The sequence below is a fragment of the Arvicola amphibius genome, chromosome 2 (assembly GCF_903992535.2).
Source record: "Arvicola amphibius chromosome 2, mArvAmp1.2, whole genome shotgun sequence".
NCBI lineage: Eukaryota > Metazoa > Chordata > Mammalia > Rodentia > Cricetidae > Arvicola > Arvicola amphibius.
Genome location: NC_052048.2, coordinates 26,017,604 through 26,040,070, shown reverse-complemented (window position 1 = coordinate 26,040,070; position 22,467 = coordinate 26,017,604). Strand labels below are relative to the sequence as shown.

Genomic DNA, 22,467 nt, shown 5'->3' with positions numbered 1-22,467 from the left:
TCATGCTTAGAAATAGAACTTAGCTTCAAAGGGTTATTTCTAGAATCAAGTGGATAATGGCTCGTTGTACATTCCATAGCTCTCTTGTTGGAGGGACTAGCGACAACTTGACGGCCCTCGAAAACTCGTACCTTCTGCGGTTATTTATTCTGCAGTCATCTGTGTGATGACCCCTGTCTGGTTGGAGAGGGTACCAGGACCCTTGGACAATTCTTTCTCTCAGTCCAAGGCTTCTTAGCCACTGAGCACACGTTACCTTTTCTTTAGCTCTGAATAAGACATACTGTCACTAAGAGCACATTGTATTGTATAGCTTGAAGTTTTCCATTAAAAAAAAACCCATTCATATAAATTACAATAAAGAGGGAGAAAGTGAGATGTCCGGGAAAACTGTTATGTTCTGCTCTCTACTGTGAGAGTTTCTACATACTTGACACTGTCAAATACGTATTACAGAATAAAGAGCCTCACTTTCCATACTCCAAAGAAAGCAAAAGAGCATGCGTAGTTACAGCAGTACTGCCCTGTGAAGTAGGAGGCGGGGCAGCCCTGTGGAGGCTGCAGACAAGTCCCCTGGGAAGCTCTGTCTACCCTCTGTGAGCTGGAGCCATGGGATCCCTGCTGCTTCACCACACTGAAGCAATTCAACAGAAGGACCTTCCCACTGGCTAAAATTCAGTGTGTGTGTGTGTGTGTGTGTGTGTGTGTATGTGTGTGTGTATGTGTGTGAGTGTGTGTGTGTATGTGTGTGAGTGTGTGTGAGTGTGTGTGTGTATGTGTGTGTGTATGTGTGTGTGTGTGTGTATGTGTGTGTGAGTGTGTGTGTGTGAAAGAGAGAGGCCTTTTGTAATCACCAAGGATTTTCGTGAAAAACAATTCTGACAGGTTCGTGTCACTGACGGTTGTAAAGCTTTCTCTCACTTCTTGACAAAATATTGATATGTATTATAATTACTTAGGACTAGCAAGAAGATGTCTTTCCTGATCAAGAATTTCCCTAAGGGTTGGGGTGTAGCCAACTGGCAGACTATGCGCTTAGCAGGTACAAGGCCCAGGCAGACTTTAATCCCCAGCAGCAAAAATTGAAAATAAATAAATTGTTTGTTTTTTTTTTTTCAAGACATGATTTCTCAGTAGCTTTGGAGCCAGTCCTGGAACATGCTCTGTAGACTAGGCTAGCCTCAAACTCACAAAGATCTGCCTGCCTCTGCCTCCCAAATGCTGGGATTAAAGGCGTGCGCCACCACCGTCTGGCATAAAAACCATTTTCAATCCCCAAAGGAAAAACAACAAGCAAAGTTCCCTGAAATGAGGCACAGTACTTTAAAAAAAAAATCCATTAAATTGGTTGGGTGTTGGTGCACACCTTTAATGCCAGGACGAAGAGGTAGAGGCAGGCAGATCTCTGGGAGCTCAAGGCCAGCCTGGTCTACAAAGAGAGTTTTAGCACAGTCAGGGATACCCAGACAAACTCTGTCTCAAAAAAAAAATTAAAAATTAAAAAAGAAAACCATAGCCCTGCCTGTCCTGGAATTCATTCTCTAGACCAGGTTGGCCTCAAACTCATAGAAATCCACTTGCCTCTGCCTCCTAAGTGCGGGGAATAAAGGTGTGTACCACCTCCCAGCCTGACACTAATTTTAATAAATCAATTTGTAATTTCCATGAAGACAAGAAATACATTTTCTTCTTTATTCAAGTAATTTTTACATGTTAAATACTTAATTAATTTTCAGAACAATGTAGTAATGACTAACTACCCTGTTATAAGAAGCTGCACATATATGCATGTGTGTACTTGTATGTATGTATAATGAATGCACTGTAAATTGAACTCAAGGCCCGGCCCATGCTAGGCAAGTGCTCTACTACTGATCTATACCACAAACTCTCAGATAATTTTTGATACATTCAAATTTATCACAAACTCTTCCTCTCTTCTTTATCTCCTTCTGCTTCTCTCCTAGTTCAATGAAACAGTCTCCTGGTCTCCCAAGACCTGGATTTCTTTCCTTTGAATTGCCCTGCATACCAAACAACAGGTTAACCTTTCTGAAGTAACGTTTAAAGATCAAAGTGAACCACCGTTAACCTCTCAGAATTATGTCCCAACTCGAAACCTGCCATGCAAGCCCCTCCATAATATGAGCTTCTCTGGTTTCTAACCAACTTCTGTCCCATTGGCTCCAACTAAACCAGTTCTCCCAGTAGCCAATCTGCATTTTTATAGATTGGTGTCTCTGTTCACATCATTTCTTCTTCCTCTTAGTAGTTGCCTACCAAAATTTATATATCCTCTTAGATCCTCTCTTTTAATCACTTTCTTGAAAAAAATGGTTTTGTTTTTTAAAGTCTAGACTGGGCATGTAGCTCAATGGTAGTGTGCTTGATCTAATAGGCACACACATATACACACACACCCACACACACCTGCACACACAAAGACCACTCTTAGCCTTCAAGATGATGATATGAATGCATACACACACACACACACACAGAGAGAGAGAGAGAGAGAGAGAGAGAGAGAGAGAGAGAGAGTCTTTCAATTAAATTTGATAAAGTTTTCATCTTTATGGTGTTTGATTTCAGATCCTTCTTCATTTATATGATATTTTGAGACAGGGTCTGGCTGGCCTCGAACTCAGAGATCAGTTCTCTGCCTCTGCCTCTCCAGTACTAGGACTAAAGATGTGCGCTCCTTCCTTTGTATGAAATGTGACTAGCTTTCCTTCTATGGTAGAAACATTTGGAGTAGAGACTGTATCTTATTAACTTCCCAATACCTGCAATAGGAGAAGGGAACATGTCCATGAACCCTCAATTTTTATATGTACAGATCCCCTAATAGGCTTTATAATTTGTTAACAAATACATTTTGCCATAATTATGAATGTCCTATTCCTATTTACATGTTGTCTTACTTTGGTTTCTCCCACTGTGATAAACACTGTGACCAAATGCAATTTTAGGAGGAAAGCATTTATTTGGTTTATATGACTAAATTGCAGTCTATCATTGAGGCAAGAAGTCAAGCAGGGCAGAAACCTGGAGGCAGGAACTGAAGCAGAGGCCAAGGAGCAATAGTGTTTATTGGTGTGCTTTCCTGGCTTATTCAGTGCTCTCTCTCTCTCTCTCTCTCTCTCTCTCTCTCTCTCTCTCTCTCTCTCTGTTTTTGTTTTGCTCTGTGTAGTCCTGACTGTCCTAGAACTCATTCTGTAGCTCTGGCTGGCCTTAAACTCAGAGATCTTCCCGTCTTTGCATCCTGAAGGCTGGGAGTAAAGATGTGTACCATCGCCTGTCTCAAGTTGCTCTCTATATCACACAGGACCACCTGCCCAGCGGTGGCACTGCCTGCAGTGGGCTGGGCTCTCCCACATCAATCATTAGACAAACAAATGCACTGTAGACTTGCCTACAAGCCAATCTGATAGATGCATTTTCTCAGTTGAGGATTCCTCTTCCTAGATGGCTTTAGTTTGTATCAAGTTGACAAAAGCTAACCAGCACAACATATAAAAATATTCTACAAAGAGAAAACCAAATGCATCTGGTATCACTCACATTGTAATAGGCTTCCAGACTTTAACATAACTGACGCCATGTTAGAGACACCATTCTGACCTTAAAACCCAGCATGTAGGCCCCACACACATGTTGAAATAGAAATAAAGACCGAGTCTACCAAAGACCTAGTTCTTAGTTCCAGAAAAGCCCCCGAATACTGACCTTGCTTTTTGGTTTCTGTAGTTCTGCTTCTTGCTAAGTGTGACAACCAGGATGTGGTTTGTGTACATAAATGACAGAGAACTGTAAGGTTCAGAGCTGCAGGATTTGGACAAGTTCCCAGTACAGCTGCCAGCCAGCAATAAAGACTTTCTTTTCTGTTTTAAGAGTGCCTGTGTAGGCCGGGTAGTGGCACTCACCTTTAATACCAGCATTTAGGAGGCAGAGGCAGGTGGATCTCTGTGAGTTCAAGGTCAGCCTGGCCTACAGAGTGAGTTCCAGGACAGCCAGGGCTGTTACACAGAGAAACCCTGTCTTCAAAAAACAAAACAAAACAAAAGATTGTCTGTGTGGAAGGCTCTTAAAACATGTTCATATGACCTGATTTCATTAACTCTTCCATATATTTTCCATATACTTTTTTTTCCATTTCTATAAGATTATAAGGACCCAGAGGACAAGGGAGATGTTTCTCTATCTCCACAGTTTACCTGACCATGCCAGAGAAGTCAGCTGCTCACCTGAGTGGAAGAGAAGCCCCCATATGCATTGCGTTGCTTGGCTAACCAAGCAATTATGCTAGTGGCCTTGGCTATCTCCTCTTGGGTCAGGCTGTCCTTGGTGAGCTGGGCCAACAGTACGTAGGCTGTAAGCTCTACTTCCACCGCCTTAGGCTCGGACCAAGGACTGGCATCTGAAACAGCAGGTTTCTGGCTCCAGTGAATGGAATCACCTGTAGAGAAGAAAGCCATTACTGCAAAAGTCTGCCAAGAGCTGACGGGTGTTCCCATTTTCACTTAGTAAACATCACACCTGAAAGTGGAGAAGTGTCAGCCAAGAATCAGTCATGGGTTAGAAAATACCCCTGAGAATCAGTTGATTCAGTTAGCCCTGAGTACGTGTGCTGTGTTTGTGTGTGTTTGCATGTTCGCACGTGTATATGTGCATACAACCACACATAATTCCCTAAGGTGAAGCTAGAAGCTCTATAAATGTTATTGCTACGGAAATACATGAGGGCCATTCTTGTTGGTTTATAGGTTCTGGTGCTAATTCAAATAAGTAATCTGGTGCTAATTCAAAAAACTTCTCATAAGAATTTTATGTGCTTAGGGTATTTGTTGCTGCCGAACAAGATTTCAGTAATTTTTCATCATTTCCTTCCCTTATTCAAAGGCTAACCATTTTGAAAACAAAAATGGTAAGATACGTATATGAATGCTAAGAAATCACAGCAGAAAATATGCTAATGAGGGCCATCAAATAGAATAAACCGATAGGGCAATTGGGTAGAATATGGGGAAAAAATAAACCTTGACGATTCATGGGAATAAAGAGTGGAGGGAGACTGCTTTAGAAGAAGCTGAGATAATAGCTCAAGGAGGTCATCTAACAGGGAGAACAAAACAGAAAACATGTGAGTTACAATACAAGCTAACACAAAAGAGACAAGCGCAATAAATCAATCTCACGGGGAACAGGTGGGTCCTGCCCACTCTCAACAAGAGTCACGAACCAGACAGATTTTCTAAATAGATCCAGATTGACCTTAGACCAAACATCTCCAAAACACCAATAATCTATGACACCAATGAATCTGGCCAACTTCAGCAAATACATTCCCATGTTCCGAATATACAGTGATGTCTTTGGGGGACTTAAAGGGACTTTCTCTCAAAACTCCCAATGATGACCTTATGACTCAGCTTCTACCGAAAGAACCCCCGAGTCTGAGCATGGACGAGGCAGAGGACGACGCAGGAAATGATGGCCGACTCACAGCACAGCTTAACAATGCCAAAGAATGCCTAGCATGACCAACCCACCTGAGACAGTGGCCTGCTGATCTAACTTGTGAAGAAGGGTACTTCTGGTTTCCACTTCTCCAGCCAGAGAGAAGGTATAAGCTAACAGGGCCTGAGTGTAGAGGCTGCGGGTGGAGGCGACAGACTTCCTGAGACACTGCAGACCTCGTCTCACCATCGGGTCCTAAAAGGTCAAGAGGAACAGTTGAGTTCATAAGGCATTTCTCCTAAGACGGGAGCCAATAAGGGTGTCATCGGATCTTCCTTGACTTTAACAGAGTAAACGGTGGACCAGGGGTTCAGTGAATAAAGTCGCTTGCCACCAAGCCTGACGACCTGAATATCCAGAGCTCATGTGGTAGAAGCAGGCAACCAACTCCTACAACACACACACACACACACACACGCACACGCACACGCACACGCACACACTAAAATATAAACTATAATGACAGGGTAAATAGGGGCAAAGAAGAAAAGTGTCTCTAGGGGCAGGCCAGACAAGGACTTAGAGAGCTCACATTGACGGTCTTCCCCATCTCCAGCAGTGCAGCTGTGATATACGCAGTCAAGGAAATCTCATCGTCAACACCACCCTAGGGAGAAGCAGGGAGACGGGGGGGGGGGGGTATCAGAATTGCAGCCCACACCTCGGAGAACAGTGTGCAGGCTGCGGGAAGAAATCATCTCCACTGGCACTTTCTGCAGCTCTGCCTGCCCAGGACACACAGTGAGGTAGGCAAGACTTCAATGGAAGCCACAGGAGGAGGCAGCCTGAGATTGCCAGCTAGGTGGGCACTTAGAAGATCTAACAGGAGACAGATTAGAGGTTAGAGGTGGAGGAATAAGTTTCTCACAGGAAACTTCTCCCGTCCCAACCACCAGGAACACACACCCAGCTCCTTAACCAGGGAAGATTAAGTATAGCCTTCCCTGCACAACACTGTTCCTAGAAAGAGCTTTGAGGAAATTTGAGAAAGTACAGAATCTAAATTATCCTTATTCCATAAATAAGAAAATAAGTACTTAAAAACATGAAATGGCTTGTCCGCAGGTACACAGCTAAAACACTATAAATCCGGAATTTGAAGTCACAGAGTTTAACTGGTGCTTTCATGCCAAACCACTATGATGAGTTTCTTAAAGGGCTGTTTGGCTCTGGTAAGAAAGAAGGGAAAAAAAAAAAAAAAAAAAAAAAAAAAAACAAATGGAAACAAAACCCTGGGATCTTGTTCTGGTCAACTCCTGTTGTGTGTCTTGAGGCACATGCCAACAGCACCCCAGAATAAAGGTGCAGGTAAAAAAAGGCCTGGTCCCCAGCCCGTGGTACCACGGGGAGGTGGCAGGACTTTTAGGGGGTGGGCTGTAGGAGGCAGTTAGGTTGTTATTAGTGTGCCCTAGAAGGGGGCAATAGGGCCCTTCCCTTCCTGTCTGTGCCTCTGCTTCCCGTTTTCCACTAAGCCAATGTCCCAGAGGATACCCCTCCTCCACTCAGGTCTGAAGTGATGGGGCCAAGCAACTATGGACTCAAACCTCTGAAACCGCGAGCCAAAACAAAACGTTTTCTCCTCATCTAATTTCCCACAGCAGCAGAAAGCAGCCAGCCACAGAGTGTGCAACAGAGGAGGAAGGCGGGGGCTGATACGATCAGCATGAGGGTGTGATTTCAGTGTGCGGGATTACTGGTCCAGGTCTTAGAATAGCAATGGGAACCATTCCACTAGGAAAGTTCATACACGTCTGTCTCGTTGGGTGTGCCGTGAAATACGCAAGCTCTTCCACATACCCGCACCTTGCCCTGTGTTGGGGAGCGTGAGGGTTAAGCTGCCAGCTTGAGGAGATACACAGTTACCTGGGAGATAAGACTGCAGGCATGCTCGTGAGAGATTAGGTGGGTTAATTAAAGTGGGAAGAGCACGTGAGTGTGGCCAGTCTGTGGGTTAGGGTCCTGGACTGCAAACAAAGAAGGAAATGAACCAAGCGTGAGTGTTCATGTCTCTCGGCTTCCTGATTGCTGATACAATATGACCTACAGCCTCCTCAAGCTCGCATGCCATGACTTCCCTCAGCTTCTTCCGTCAAACCGTGCACCAAGTTAAACCCTTCCTCCCTTACACAATTTTTGTTGGGTATTGTATCAGAACAACAGGAAAAGTCGCTAACAGAGAAGGAGTAGAGGTAACAAGGGCTGGGAGCGGGGTCAGGGGCTGGCCAGGCCAGTGCATTTAGCAGCTGGCTTACAGCATGGGGAGTTTACTGCATCTCTGGGCCTTTGTTTTATCTGTAAATGAGATGAACAGCAGCATTCGGGTACTTAGCTTACTGATGTGTTATAAACATTCAGAATCAAAGAAGTACTGAGAACAGTGCCCAGCACACTGTAAACCCCTTACAAAAGACACCGGGAAATGACTTTGCTTCAGGCCTGAGGCAATAGCAAGAGACCCAGAGACTGCCTGGTCCAGTGTCTGGAACTTCAGCTTCTAATGAGATCATCACAGGCTGTGATGTCGGCTCTCGCTCCCCTTCTCCACTCACGGTGTCTTGGGTGGGAGCCAGGATTTACATTTCAGACAAATTCCCAGCTGATGCTGATGCCCTCGATCTGAACCCTAGGCAGCTGAAGACTTCTCATTCTCCAGACCTCAGGACTGAAGACCAGACTGGAAGGCACCTGACCAGGACCACCCACAGCAAGGCTAGACCTAAAAATGTACTCCCGAACACAGCGGGGGATGCAGCCCCCTCGGCCACCCCCACCTTCATAGCTGTGTGCAGGAGCTTTCCCACGTTGTCATAGCAGCCGCTGGCGAGCTGGTTTCCTGCCATCCATTTGAGGGCATCCTGGATGTTTTTGTCATCGATGAAGATGAATTTCTGAGCTTGGCCAAAACATTTTGTGACAAAGGCTGTCAACCTACATGAGGGAAGAAAAAAATATATAGCAAAAGGGGACCACTCCAGTTGATGGCACACAATTCCAGTCTGTTCTAGTTCTAGAAGGGAACCAAGACACAATGCCTTGGAGATGTAGAAAAGGGTTCGTTAAGGCCTTGGGAAAAGAATGAGGGACTTGACCAGGTGTGAGCAAAACTAAGCAGTATTGAAGGGGACAGAGGCTGAGAACAAGAGGAAGGGATTGCAGGGAGAGAGAGGGAGGAGAGGGGGTGGTTCAAGAGTTGGGTTCTGGAGTATGGAACCTGTCGGGAAGCAGGCAATGTTACCATGTATTGCCGTTTCCATCCTGTTCCCCAAAGGCGCTATATGAGCCATTGCTGTGCTTATACATCAGTTCCTTCTGGTACCCTGAGGAAACAAGGTGTGTTTTCAGATGTCATGGCAACTTCAACTCACATCGTCAAGATTTGCAAGGATGCGGGCACTTTGGAGACTAAACTTCTCCATAGCTTATCGACCTATTGTAAGCCTTCCAGAAGGGTGTCCAACGAAGCAAGGTCTAACTTACCTATGTCCAGGAACCCAACCGCCCGAGACCTGATGTCCTCAGTCAGCAGCCCTGTCTTCTCCAGGTACTGCAAGACATAGATGATGGGAGCGAAAATGACCATGTTCTGTTCGCCACAGCCGCTGGGCATCTGCACCAGGCCGTCCAGGTGTTGGAGTGCTGTGCCCATGACGTCTCCTGCAATGCAGGTAGAGAAATAAAGGATGTGGATTAAAAAGGAAAGAAGGAACTTTCATTTGTTTTTTCAAGACAGAGTTTCTCTGTGTAGCCCTGGCTGTCCTGGAACTCACTCTGTAGACCAGGCTGGCCTCGAACTCAGAGATCTATCTGTCTGTCTCTGCCTCCTGAGTGCTGGGATTAAAGGCATGTGCTAGCACCACCCGGTCAGAAGGAATTTGTGACATTTTTTTTTTTTTTGACAAACACATAATAGCTCTGATTTAGTGAGAGCTTGCTGTGCGTCCTAGGGAGAAACTGCAAGTTTACCATGTTTTCTACCTTTTTAAGAGCTCACAGTTAGGGACTAAAAAGAAGGCTCAGCAGTTAAGAACACTGACTGCTCTTGCAGAGGACCCAGATTGGGTTCCCAGAACCTATATGGTAGCTCACAAGCATCTGTGACTCTAGTTCCAGGGGATCTGATGCCCTCTTTCTGACCTCTGTGCACCAGACAACAGACATACATCTATGCAGACAGACATCATACATATAAAACATGATAAGGAAACTAAGGGGGTTCAGTCACAAGGACAGCATGAGGGGTTCAGTCAAGAGGACAACATTAGGGATTCAGTCACAAGGACAGTATTCAGGGTTCACAGTCAAGAGGACAGCATGAGCTGGGCGGTGGTGGCGCACGCCTTTAATCCCAGCACTCGGGAGGCAGAGGCAGGCGGATCTCTGTGAGTTCGAGACCAGCCTGGTCTACAGAGCTAGTTCCAGGACAGGCTCCAAAGCCACAGAGAAACCCTGTCTCGAAAAACCAAAAAAAAAAAAGAGGACAGCATGAGGGGTTCACAGTCAAGAGAACAGCTTTAGGGGTTCACAGTCAAGAGGATAGCATGAGGGGTTCACAGTCACAAGGACAGCATTAGAAAACAGTCACATTTCTCACAAGCCAGCAAGTCTAATACAGTTCTCTAATGCTGAGCACGAAAAGGCAGGAGCTCAGGAAAGCACACAGGCTGTCTAAGGTACAGGGATTTTACATGTTGCCAGAGATGTTGCAAGTGGCATACCAAACCTGCCATACTTACACTTAATATCTAAACTCCTCAATTGCACATAAATTTACCCCCAAAGGGCGCATTTCTCCCCGACAAACACAACGCAGATTCTTTCTCCAAGTTACGCCTACGAACATAGCACACACCCCATAAGCCAGCTAGCAGGATACTATGACTACTCATGTTTTAGATATTAGGTTCAATTCAAATCTATAAATATGTACTCAACATCAAACTGTATTAAAGGAATTTGTCAGAGACAGAAAGGGAAAAGAAACGATCTATGTTCTCAGGGTGAGGACAAATCTCATGGGCTGATACACTGGAGGGAATGAATGCAGTAGCCGAGTTACTGGTAGGTCACAGTCATGACAGAGAGTGACCCGGAAGGAATCTTAGTAGAGGTGAGAGACTAAAGAAAGGCTCCTCCAGGAGTGACAGCTGTACATCACATATCTTAGTCCTTTGTCAGTCCCGAGGGGCGGTCACTCTCACTGTTTCACAGAGGGGAAGGAAGCCTGGGGTTATCTGTGACTGTGTCCAGGTCACGTAGGGGCTCAGGGGCAAGATGAACGCATCAGACTCCATGTCTCATTTCCACTGTCCTCCCAAAGGAGTGACGTGCGCTGTGCAGTTTGTGCAAACATGGCTGCCACCTTCCGAGCTGAACATAGATGCTTCTTTGTTAAATGGCTTCAGCAAACATTTTATCTTTTCTCTACCCGGGTTGTAGATACTTTAAACCCAAACACATATCTAGCATCTGTAGCTGCAAGCTTCCTCCCACCCCAGTGACTTAGTAATTTAAAAGATTTTATTTTTATCCTGCTTCGATTCCTTCATTTTTAAAAAATGATATATGTTTTTATTGTATGTGTCTCTGTGTGTGAGTGTGTACGTGTGTGTGTGTGTGTGTGTGTGTGTGTATGAGTATTTTCAAAGGCCAGAAGAGTGTGCTAGATCCCCTGGAAGTACGGTTACAAGCAAGTTTCAGTCAACTGACATGGTTGCTTGGTCCTGGAATAACAGAATGTGCTCTTAACCTCCAGCCCCAAACAACACCTCCATTTGAAACTAGATTTGTAATCCCATCTTGGGCATTACTCTTGAACAGGCTTTGCTTCTCTTCTTCCCCTCCTTCAGACTGGGGGTGCTTCAGCTCCCCACTCTGTCTGCATTCCGCTGCTGCAGCCTCTAGCCCACTTGTCCGAGCACCCTGCTTACCCAGAGCAGTAATGTAAGCCTTGGCAGAGTCCAGAACCACGTCCCCAGGGAGCTCCAGGGCGACAGAGTCTGAAACCACCTCTCCTGTGACCATAGAGAAAAGGTGACGTGGGTGGTGGAGATCATGGGATTCTGATGATCTAGGTTCTGTGATCTAGGGTTTCCTATGCCCTGTACTCTCCAGTACATCCTATGGGTGCTGCGCAGTGGTGTTTAAGATGATTCACAATGGTTTTTGCTAAAAATAAATTTCAAGGAGCCATACACATGTTTCTTAGGATTTCCTTTCCTTTTCCTTTCCTTTTCCTTTTCCTTTCCTTTTCCTTTCCTTCTTTCTTTTCCTTTCCTTTCCTTCAAACCCTGCTCTTCAGTTCCTTGATTCCAGCAAGGGTAACAGCCCAGACTCCCTTTTTCCTCCTAGTCCTGCACATGCCTCTGCTTTATTTGTTTGTTGGTTGGTTTGGTTTGGTTTGATAACAAGGTCTCTCCCTATGTGACCCTGGCTAGCCTGGAACTCCCAGTTTAGACCAAGTTGACCTCAAACTTGTGGCGATCTTCCTGCCTCTGCACTCAACTGGGATTGTAGGCTGTGCCACCACATCCAGCAGACTCCTTTTGTATATGAGAATCACCTATTGCCCTAAGGACATCAGCCCAGCCACCCTCTTGGGTCTACCCACCTTTCGGACACAGCAATGAGCTGTGAGTCTTCTCCACAAGGACGCCTTCAGGCTGCATGGTACAAGGAGTGAGCATCAGGTGAACAGCATGATGGGAACAGAAGCAGGGAGGATGGAGGGGAGGCACTTCCTCACACTCTCACACTTCCCTCAGAAGGTAAGAGAACGGACCCTTTCCCAACACAGCCTACGGTTAGAGGAACCTTAAGGAAAGTTTTTTAGAAGCAAGGCTAACAATGGGGTTTGTAATGGGTTAGAAAAGCAACTGATGAGGTCACGAATTCTAATCGGGGAAGCTAACGCTGCTCATCTGAGTATTTGCATTGAGGCTGGCATCACACTGAGCACTTCCATAGGCCACGTGTGTCAGGCAAAGGGCCAATGGAGGAGAACACAGAAACTTCCAGACTGGAGGAAGACTGTGAGGGCTGTGAAGCTGACTGGCAGGGTGGGGCACTGAGCATCCTATGTGGTTGCTGTCTCCACCTCTGATAGCCATCCTGAAAGACCTCACCTTGACAAGGACTGGCTTGATGAGAGTATCACTCCGGCCTCTGTTGGGGACAACCGCCTTCCGGCCCCCACAGAGTTCATCGCTGGCTACAATCTCTGTACTGATAGTGAAGTTGACATGACCTGAGGGGAGGTAAAGGAAGGGGAGAGTCAGCATAACAACCAGAGGGGCCAGTGAGGCCTCTCTCCCTTGAGACTCTCAAACTGGTGTGGCCCAACCATCACTTGGGACCTTGTCACGGCGCAAGCTCTAGCTCAGAGACTTGGGGTGCAGCCTGAATTTTGAACTTCTCAGGTATTCCCGGGTGATGCCAGGGATGGGGAGGCAGTGTGGAAGGTGACTTCTAAGGGTGTGCGAGTCCTGCAGTTTGATGGTTACCTCCTTGGGGTGTGGGCTGGATTGAGTGACTCTGTTGAGTAAGGTAGGGTGGCTTTTTGTTGTTGTTTGGTTTTTGTTTGTTTGTTTGTTTGGTTGGTTGGTTAATTTTTTTGTGTGTCTGTGTGTATGGTTTTGGTGTTGAGGGTGGAACTGGGGGTTGTGTGACATATAATAGACCATCACTCTGCCATTGAGGCAGGACCCAAGTGACTCATTTTTAGTGATGAGATAGAGCAGAAGTAATGGGATAGCTCTTCTGATTGTCACACAAAGGCCGCAGGTTCTCTCTGGTGCACAGACTTGCCAGCCCTGGGCTCTGGAGAACAGCAACTTTGCGGTGAAGCAGCCCACAGAAGACCCCTGTGAGACGTGGAATGGGGGCTGCAGCTCACAACATTCTGTCCATGAACCTGCCAGAAATGGGGCCTCTGAAGTAAGTGGGTCTTCTCTCAAGTCTTCAGGTGAGCCCACAGCCGTGGTTTGAAGCTTGACTGCTTCATGACACACCTTAGTGCCACGCAAACCAGGTGTGGTCACGTATGCCTATAAACCTAGCACTCGGGTGCTCGAGGCGTGGATCCAAAGTTCAAGACCATCCTCAGCTACATAGTGAATTTGAAGCCAGCCCAGAATATATGTGACAGTGTATAAACAAGTAAACATTTGTTCTTCCAACCCACTAAATTTTCCAATAGTTTATAACCATTAAATCAAAAGGCCATCTTTTGATTGTAGGGATTTACTCCATGAGAGACAGTCAGTGGATTGGTATAAAGATTGAATGAGTTAGTACAAGTGCTGGAAGAATGGCTCAGTGGTTAAAATCTCCAGCTGCTATTGTAGAGGACCCAGGTTCAGTTCCTGACACCCACATGGTGACTCACAACCATATAGAACACCAGTTCCAGGGATGTGATGCTCTCGTCTGACCTCCCCAGGCTCCTATACGCACACGGCACATGGTATTCTCTGGCACATACATAAACATAATTATTTTTTAAAAATGGGTGGGCATATTAAAGTAGTCGGAATAGTGTTTGTCCCATAATAGGTCCTTGTCCTGTTGTAAATACCAAAAGCTCTCCTTTCACCCTGGGAATAGTCTTGATTAGGTTCATCTGTTTGTTCGTCTCTTGGAGCCTTTGCTTACTGACTTATCACACAGCCTCAGAAGGGAATGGGTGGAGGCAAAGAACAAGGAGGAAAGCAGAAACAAGTGAATGCGGCAGGAAAACACAGAAGGCTCAGGTCCTGTCGTCTTCCCCAGCCAGTTAATCCTCTCTTACCCAGCCTGACAGCCGTGATATCCCAGTGTAAGGTCTTGGCTTCGTTGGCACACAGGCAGCTGGAGGCCTGACCGTCTGCCCTTGACTCCACCTGGTACTCGTCTGATGGAGCCAGGTGAGTCTGAATCTGAACGATTGAGAAAGAAAAGGCACGAGAGTGGAGCTCGAGAGTGCAGGCCTGGAAACCCTAACGCCTTGGAAGATTGAGGCAGGAAGCTCAAGTCCACGTCCCTGGTTAGGCTACAGAGTGAGTTCAAGGCCGGGGAAAGCAACTTTGAGAGCCTCTATTTCAAAATAAAAGCAGGCTGGGAGGTGGGAATAGGGTGAGAGAGGATAGTGGGAGGTGGGAGTGGCCAAAATAAACTCATTTATGGAATTGTCAAAGAATAAACATATAAATAAAGTAACTAACTAAGTAAGTAAGTAAGTAAGTAAATAAATTTAAAAAAAAAAAAAAAAAGAGTACTGGCATGTAGCTTAGTGGTCAGACATTTGGCCAGGGTGCTTGAAGCCATGTGTTCCACTCACAGTATGAAGGAAGGAAAGAAGGGAGGTGGGAGGTGAAGGGGTAGTGACTTAGGGACTCAAGGCTTGTGACACCCACAAGGCATCACCCAGGGAAGTCTGGCATGCTTCCAATCTGGTGGGTCTACAGGGCCCCACTGCTTCCGGAAGCCACGCTCTCACCCTGATGCAGTCTTTGAGATAGTTGAAGACCGTGGCTGTAAGACGGAAGGATTCCCCACGAACGACTGAGTAAGGCAGCGTCAGCTCAACAAAGAACGGCTGGAAAGCGGTCAGCCCAACAGTAGGGGAAAGGCCAAAGCCTCTGGACTGGGAGGTGCAGAATGTCATAGCCTTCCACTCGGTGATGGTATCAGGAACTGTGACCTGGACCACCTTCTTTCCTGAGTTACTGGGAACACAAGAACCCGAGTGAGGCGCGGGAGCTGAGCGCATTGGAGAGCACGGATCTGCAAACGGAAAAGTAGAGCCGTCTGCACTACGTGTGAGTCCCCCAGGTGAGGGAGATGTGCATATGCGGGAAGGAGAAGGGGTGGCATGGTTCTGTGGCTTGTGGCTTGCCAAAACCGGCACGTAGTCTAAGCGCCAGTGTGCATTTGGGGCGAGCATGCGGTCTGCACGACGTGGGTGTGAGATATGAGTCTGTTCTGAGTGCTTGTTTTGAGACCCTGGGGGAGGAGTTCCTGACGCTGAGATTTTTGAAATGACGATTCTGAGTTTTCTGCGGTCTCCACTGCATCCCTTACCCGACCGGAAACAGTTCCCACAGCCAGGTCTCTGGGAAGTACTGGCGGACCGGAGAACCCTCTGTTTGCGGTGAAGGCGATGCGAACCCAGCCTCCCGGGCAACACTGCCACCTGCTGACAAGGTTTAGAAGACAAATTTGGAAAACTCTTATTATGAGACAGCAAGTAAGAAATTCATAATCAAACTAGAGAACTCATACAAAGCAAAGGACCCCAAGGAGAGGAGAGGTAGAAAGGTCATTGGGGAAGTATGTACCAAGAACTGAGACCATGGACTGGACAGAAAAGGGACCCTTCCTGGAAAGACTCTCTGAAACCATCCTGCATCTATGACCCAGGACCAATCTGAAGTGATAGAGGAGGTTTTCAGAGTCCCGGAGCCCAGGCCAGCAGCTTACCTCCATCCATGGCAGAGGAGCTGTAGAGCGGATGGTGGCGGCTGCAGTCCACTGGCTTCTTGATTTTGGCATTTGATAGAATTTTCAAGCCCATGTCCTGACAAGCACCAAAGAGACCAACAAATGACGTGTGAAGGTGTTGTTGCCCTACGACCTGACCTACAGTCAAGGAGATCCGTCCTCAAAGGTTCGAATCCAAATATGCTTTTGTTGTTAATAATGAGACTAATGGTTATCACCCAGCGTTCAGCCATGGAGACCAGACTCATTGGGTCACTTTGGTCTGGGTGTGCAGCTCAGTGACAGAAAACATGAGTGGCATTCGGGGCCTTGAGTCCCATCCCCCCAAACCACAAAGAAAGGAAGGTAACAGTTTGTGAGACTTCAATGTGACTAAAAGAACCTAACTAGCTCAATCTTAAATTCATTAAAAATAAAGATGTTTATGCTTCTCCCAAATGTCACTGTGTCCTCAGTCGTTGACTTCCGAGGGCCGAGGCCATCCCAGATTAATCAGTCCTAAAAACACACCAGTGTTACGGAAAGGCAAGCAGTAGGAAGAACACACAGAAGAAGAAGACGTGGAGACATGACCTCGGACATCTCCTGGTTGGACTTGGCTCACTCAGCATCCCAAGTCCTGCTCTTAAAACACCTATCAACTGTTTTATGTGACAATACAGACCTCTGGGTTACCTCCCCCACTGTCCCTTCTCAAGTGTCACCTGTGAGGGCCATGGAGAGAGTTCTAGGACAGCCTCACACAGTGGCTCTTTCACCAGACAAGTTTTCCAGGCAGAAGAGCCTAGAGAGACTATCTCACACGTCAGAGCCTCTCCCTCATTCCTTCCCGCCAATGCCCACGTGAGCCGCTCTGCTTTCTTAGATGTGACCTTCCTGTCCCCTGTTCCCACAACCATCGTTTTCCTAGGAGCGAAAGTGTCGGGGCATCTACCTGAAAGAAGCTGAACAGGTCCACGCCTTCAGAAAGCCAGGGTCTCCAGATGACTGAATGACTCCTCAGTCCCTCTCTGGGCACGGGATCGGAGAGGGGTCGAGGAAAGTCCCATGGGCTGTGTGCTGGGCACTCGTCATATTCAGCCACTTGGTAGGGGTAAGAATTGTACCAGGATGGAAACATCCTGTAGATCTGCGATGGGGCAGGGAGAACAAGCCCGACTCAGTACAGCAGGTGGGAGCCACGTCTGTTCTGCCGCCACGGCTCATGCTGTCTCGCTTCACTTGTACAGATTCTTCTACTTATTCTGCCGTAACCTCCATGGCACTTTCCCGGGGCCTCATGCCTTCTGATTCACCCTTCTTCCTTCTTAGCTTCCATATTACTATGTCCTTCAAATACCTTTATTTTTCCTTCCTTCCTTCCTTCCTTCCTTCCTTCCTTCCTTCCCTCCCTCCCTCCCTCCCTCCCTCCCTCCCTCCTGTCCTTCCTTCCTTCCTGGCCTCACTATATAGCCCAGGCTGGCAATGAACTGGCAGCCCCACCCTCTCTAGTGCTGCCACCACACATGGCTCTACTTTCAAATGACAGCTTTTCTATTACCTTTCCTTGGGGTGTTACTTCCCCAGGATCCCTGACCCCCGCTGTGTTCAAATGTGGCTAAGGCTAAACCGTTCTCTCCACCATCTCCTTTGCCCCAGACCACCCCAGCCCAGTCCCCAGACCACCCCAGCCCAGTCCCCAGACCACCCACTCACAGAGTCATTGCTCAGCTCGCTCTCTGGCCTGAGGAGTAGAACACTCTCATCCACAGCCCGGACCGCACACAGGGACCCAGGCGCTGCCTGCAGCTGCAGCTCCACCTCTGTTCCCGGGAGCTGCTGGGAAGGCGAGAAGCCAATGGAGACCTGGGGAAGAGAAACGTATGCGGTGGATCAGCCCAGACAGCGGGAGAAGCAATGGGACCCGGATAATCAGACAGCAGGCCTCTGCCTGAGATCTAACCTATTCCGTCACTGTTAGATCACTTTTAAATTTTTTATAATGTATTTAATTTATATTATGTGCTTTGGTGTGAAGGTGTCAGATCCCTTGGAACTGGAGTTACAGACAATTATGAGCTGCCATGTGGGTCCTGGGAATTGAACCTGGGTCCTCTGGAAGAACAGCCAGTGCTCTTAATGGCTGAGCCATCTCTTCAGCCCCACTGTTAGATTATTTGTAACATATATTTCTTTGAAACTAGAATGTTAGAACAGAGAGGGAAAAGTGGAGAAACTGATAAAGTTTAGAGGAAACATTGGGGGCAGGAGGATATGTGGCCAGCTGTGGCCAGCTGTAGTGATATGGGCTTCTCTAACCCCAGCACTTCTTGGGAGACAGAGGCAGGAGGAGGCCAGCCTGGGCTACATAACAAGACCCTTGTCTCAAAAATAAAGAGAAGAGAAGGGAAGGAGGAGAAAGGGAGGGAGAAGGGAAAAGGAAGGGAGAGGATGTATGGACCAGAGGTGCAGAACACTCCTACTGGGGCAGCCTGACTATAGTTTAGACTATTCCGGTCCCTGAACTCATCTTACCCACCCCCGGCTCTGATGTGACTTCAGGAGGCGAGAGGAAGAGGAGGAGGGGGAGCAGGAGGAGGCAAGGGGGCTGGGAGGAATGGTGGGGGGAGAGACGGATTTCAGCATAGATCTAAACCACTAAAGACACAAACACAGTGTTACAACCTCTTCCGTATTCTCTTCAGATTGCGCTGAACCCTATTCGTCTCCAACTCCATCAAACACGAGAAGAGAGCTTTCTCCTCACCCAGCTCATTTTCGTGACTCTTCTCACGGCCGCCTTACCTGATTGTCGAAACACATCTCCATGGAGAACTGAATTTTGTCGGCTATGACACCTCCGCTGGGGAATATCGTGTAGATGACGAGGGAAGGGGAAGGGGCCATTCTGGAGGTGAAGGTCAGCGAGAGGGAGAAGGAGCTTTTTGGTCCTGAAGAGGAAGAGGGGCAGAGGAGCAAGGCCGCACACCCACCCACCCACGCTCTTCTGCAGTGTCTGGGGAGGCCTCAGGGTCCACGCTGTCCCTCCTTTCTCACTAGTCTCTCCTCCAGCTGCCTTCGTGCACGGGAGCTCTTCCCCAGGACCATCCCACATCTCTCCCAGAAGGATGTGCCCTCACTCACCTTTCTCTTTAACCTTCAGGTGTTTCTGCCCCTCGATCTGCAAACTCCCTTTCCCTGTGACCTACCGAAGAGGGAAGAAATAAATAAATAAATAAGAGTCCAGTAGTCAGTGTCTTTGCTCTGGGCCCTACCTGGGGAGCACACCTGTCCCCCACCACGAACTCCTGCTCCTTGCACACTTCCAGAGCCTGCACAGCGCCTCACCTAGCGGCTATCTGCTTATCAGAGGCAGGGTGCCGCCTGCCCACAGGTCCTGATGGCTCGGCTCCCAAGTAGAGGCTTGGCTGAGAGCCAGTAAGGGTGGCGAGAAACAAAGAACAGACAGCATAAATAAAATCAAATAAGAGAAAGAAAAACAAGATCCCTCACAGCAGACGTCTAGGATTTCTCTGGGATCTCCAGGTTTTATTGTTTTATAATCCTTGCTGTATAAAGTCAGCTAAAAATCCATCCTCACCATTGTTCTCTGTTACAGTTCAGTTCAGTGGATCTTCCTCTGTCTGAGCTGATCTGGCTCGCAGGAGGGGAATGAATGCTGCTTCCCAAGCATTTCCCGTGTGTTCTCACTTGAAATAGAACCCCCCCCCCTTTCCCCAGTGCTCACTGCCAGTTCTCAGCCCCCACGTGGCTCTCAGAACGCCTTCCTCGGACCCAGTCCCCCAGCCTCGCCTCCCACCCCTGTCCTGAGAATGCTGTCTGTATTCTCACTGTGACTTATTTTGTTCACACCCCTCCCCATGTTGCCAGGCCAGGATGGGTGTTTATAGCTTGCTGGAGACGGTGAAATGACAGACATCATTGGTATGATCCAGAGGAAGCAAAATCCCAGAAACTGAGAGCATAAGAGAACAGAGAGATTCAGTCTAGGTCATGCCCGCTGAGGTTTATCTGAGCCTAGTTCCTTTTGTTGCCATGAGCAATCAGTAACATGCTTATCTCTACACACTGCTTTCTGCCCACCAGTTTGGGATTTTGCTTCCCCACTGAGGCTGCTGTCAGGGTCAATTTTCAGTTTATAACATTGCTTTGAATATAGTCCAGAAGCCGGGCAGTAGTGGGCACGCCTTTAAATCCACCACTTGGGAAGCAGAGCCAGCTTGGTCTACAGAGCAAGTTCCAGGACATCCAGGGATACACAGAGAAACCGTGTCTCGAAAAACAATAAAGAAAAGAAAAGAAAAAAGAAAGTAGTGCAGGTCTAGCATATGATACATGGCTCAGTGAGTCAAGAAGTCTGTGTTCAAGCCCCAGAACTCATAGAAAGGTAGGAAAGAGAGAACCAGTTCTACAAGGTTGCTCTCTGATCTCTATGTGCTCACCACACATGCACGCATGCACACGCACACACACACACACACACACACATGCAAGCACACACACACTGTATTATGTATGTGCATGGCAGTGAAGGACTAGGGGTACAACTCAATGGTAGAGTACTTGCTGGGTTCAATCATGAGCAGTAACAAAAACTCTAATTAAAAACTGAGCAATGAACTACAGAATGAAATCGTTTCTGAGCCCCACATTCTCTTTCCCTCCGCTCCCACTCAGCCACCTTGTCCCAACCCTGACCAGCAACATTTTCTCAGTTGATTTCTCATTTAGTTTTCCTACATAGCCACAATGGGTTGCTTTTTAAAAAACTCTTTGTCTTCAAGCCCCCATCCCTGGCTTTATTTCAAGATGGTGCAATACAGTTGCCAGTACAGGTTTAGGCACCAACAGCGGAAGCAGAAGAGGATGTCACCAACAGTTTCTACACAGATCTACGGAATGAGGTCAGCAGGGCGCATAAGAATGGCATACTAATCACTAATTGTTATGGGTGACTTCAATGCTGGAGTGGGATCCGGAGAAAGAATGGACTGTAGTGTCGTGGGAACATATGGATTCAGACAAAGGAACGATAGAGGAGAATGGCTGCTTGACCTCTGCTGTGCAAATGATTTGTACGTATTCAACACAAAATTCAAGCAGGCCAAACCATCAAGATGCTGGACATGGGAATCCCCTGACAAATGCACACACAGCCAAATTGACTACATTCTGGTCAGCAGGAAATGCTTATCTAACATCCAAAACAGACCATCATTTCCTAGTGCTGACTTAGGGTCAGATCACCAACTTGTTATGGCCAACATTTATCTGAAATTTAGAAAAGGGACACGAGGCAAGACAAACCGGAAGAGCGATCATAAACAACCGAAGAACCCAACTGTACAGAGAGAGTACAGGAGAACCGCTGAAAACAGATGAGGAAACTCATTAAACAACCCTTTACAAATATAGAGAACGAATGACAGAAAAATCAAAAGCCATACAGGAGACTTCAAAGGAGACGACTGGTTATGTAAAAAAGGGCAACACCAGTAGAATGGCTTACTGCAGAGACGATCAACCTGGCGGAAGAAAGAAGGAACACAAAGAGCAAATGAAGAGGCAATCCGCAGGCAGCAAAACACCACAGCTGTCTGTGCCAGGAGGTCTAAAAGGGAGTGAAGAATAGAGAGCTGTACGTACAAGGTATATGCAAAGAGGTCAAAGAGGCTCGACACATCTTATCTACGAAGATAATCAGATGGATAACCGCCAGATACGCTCTGTAGATTCGGGTGATGAAAGATGAGAAAGCTTATTTATTAACAGAACCAGGAGAAGTAAAGCAAAGATGGAGACGATACTTTGACACCTTATACAATGACCCTAATGCTGTCAGCATAGACGACAATGAGAAACAGTTCAGCAGCCACTCAGACGCCAGAGGCGATGAGGAAATATTAAATATGGACAGGAGCGAGATAGAGGAAGCTATCAAGCGGGCAAAATGCGAGAAGGCGTCAGGAGTGGGTGACATCACGGTGGAGGAGCTGGAGGCAGCTCCAATAGGCTCAGGGGCCCAGGAGCTTCTCAGACTCTTCAGAGAGATTATGGAAACACGAAGTGATTCCCACGGAATGGAAGCACTCAGTCACAATTCCCATGCCCAAGAAGAAGGACAAGCTGGACTGCTCAAATCACAGGAGCATTAGTCTGTTGTGCCATAGCAACAAGATCTCCTCCTCCATTATCCTGCAAAGGATCGAGGGCAGAACAGAGGAAATCCTAGAAGAGGCCCAGGGCAGATTCAGAGCTAACAGGAGTACAATCGATCAGATCTTCATTTTGAGAAAATTGGCAGAAAAATACAAAGAATTTGGAAAAAAAAAAAAACATATGTCTGTTACATCGACTTTAGGAAGGTATTCGACGGCATTTGGAGGAAAGGACTTTGGGAAGCCATGAGGTTCTACAGGTACCCAGAGAAAATCATAATATCAGAAAATGCCTATAAAGATACCTTGGCAT

The 22,467-nt window shown here is 47.1% G+C and overlaps 1 protein-coding gene across 1 annotated transcript in view; it reads right to left on the bottom strand.

Annotated features, from left to right (window-relative positions):
• Nucleotides 1-22,467, bottom strand: part of A2ml1 (alpha-2-macroglobulin like 1) — a 42,616-nt gene that overhangs the window by 5,650 nt on the left and 14,499 nt on the right. The window contains exons 13-29 of the mRNA XM_038319272.1: nucleotides 19,120-19,180; nucleotides 18,781-18,926; nucleotides 17,692-17,841; nucleotides 16,931-17,125; nucleotides 15,976-16,072; nucleotides 15,577-15,691; nucleotides 14,993-15,221; nucleotides 14,306-14,432; nucleotides 12,642-12,763; nucleotides 12,128-12,179; nucleotides 11,448-11,531; nucleotides 8,998-9,174; nucleotides 8,756-8,837; nucleotides 8,292-8,448; nucleotides 6,053-6,127; nucleotides 5,553-5,715; nucleotides 4,248-4,459 (exon numbers count right to left, since the gene is read on the bottom strand). Of these exons, the coding sequence (XP_038175200.1) occupies nucleotides 4,248-4,459; nucleotides 5,553-5,715; nucleotides 6,053-6,127; nucleotides 8,292-8,448; nucleotides 8,756-8,837; nucleotides 8,998-9,174; nucleotides 11,448-11,531; nucleotides 12,128-12,179; nucleotides 12,642-12,763; nucleotides 14,306-14,432; nucleotides 14,993-15,221; nucleotides 15,577-15,691; nucleotides 15,976-16,072; nucleotides 16,931-17,125; nucleotides 17,692-17,841; nucleotides 18,781-18,926; nucleotides 19,120-19,180 (2,244 nt within the window). The remainder of the gene's footprint in view (nucleotides 1-4,247; nucleotides 4,460-5,552; nucleotides 5,716-6,052; nucleotides 6,128-8,291; nucleotides 8,449-8,755; nucleotides 8,838-8,997; nucleotides 9,175-11,447; nucleotides 11,532-12,127; nucleotides 12,180-12,641; nucleotides 12,764-14,305; nucleotides 14,433-14,992; nucleotides 15,222-15,576; nucleotides 15,692-15,975; nucleotides 16,073-16,930; nucleotides 17,126-17,691; nucleotides 17,842-18,780; nucleotides 18,927-19,119; nucleotides 19,181-22,467) is intronic.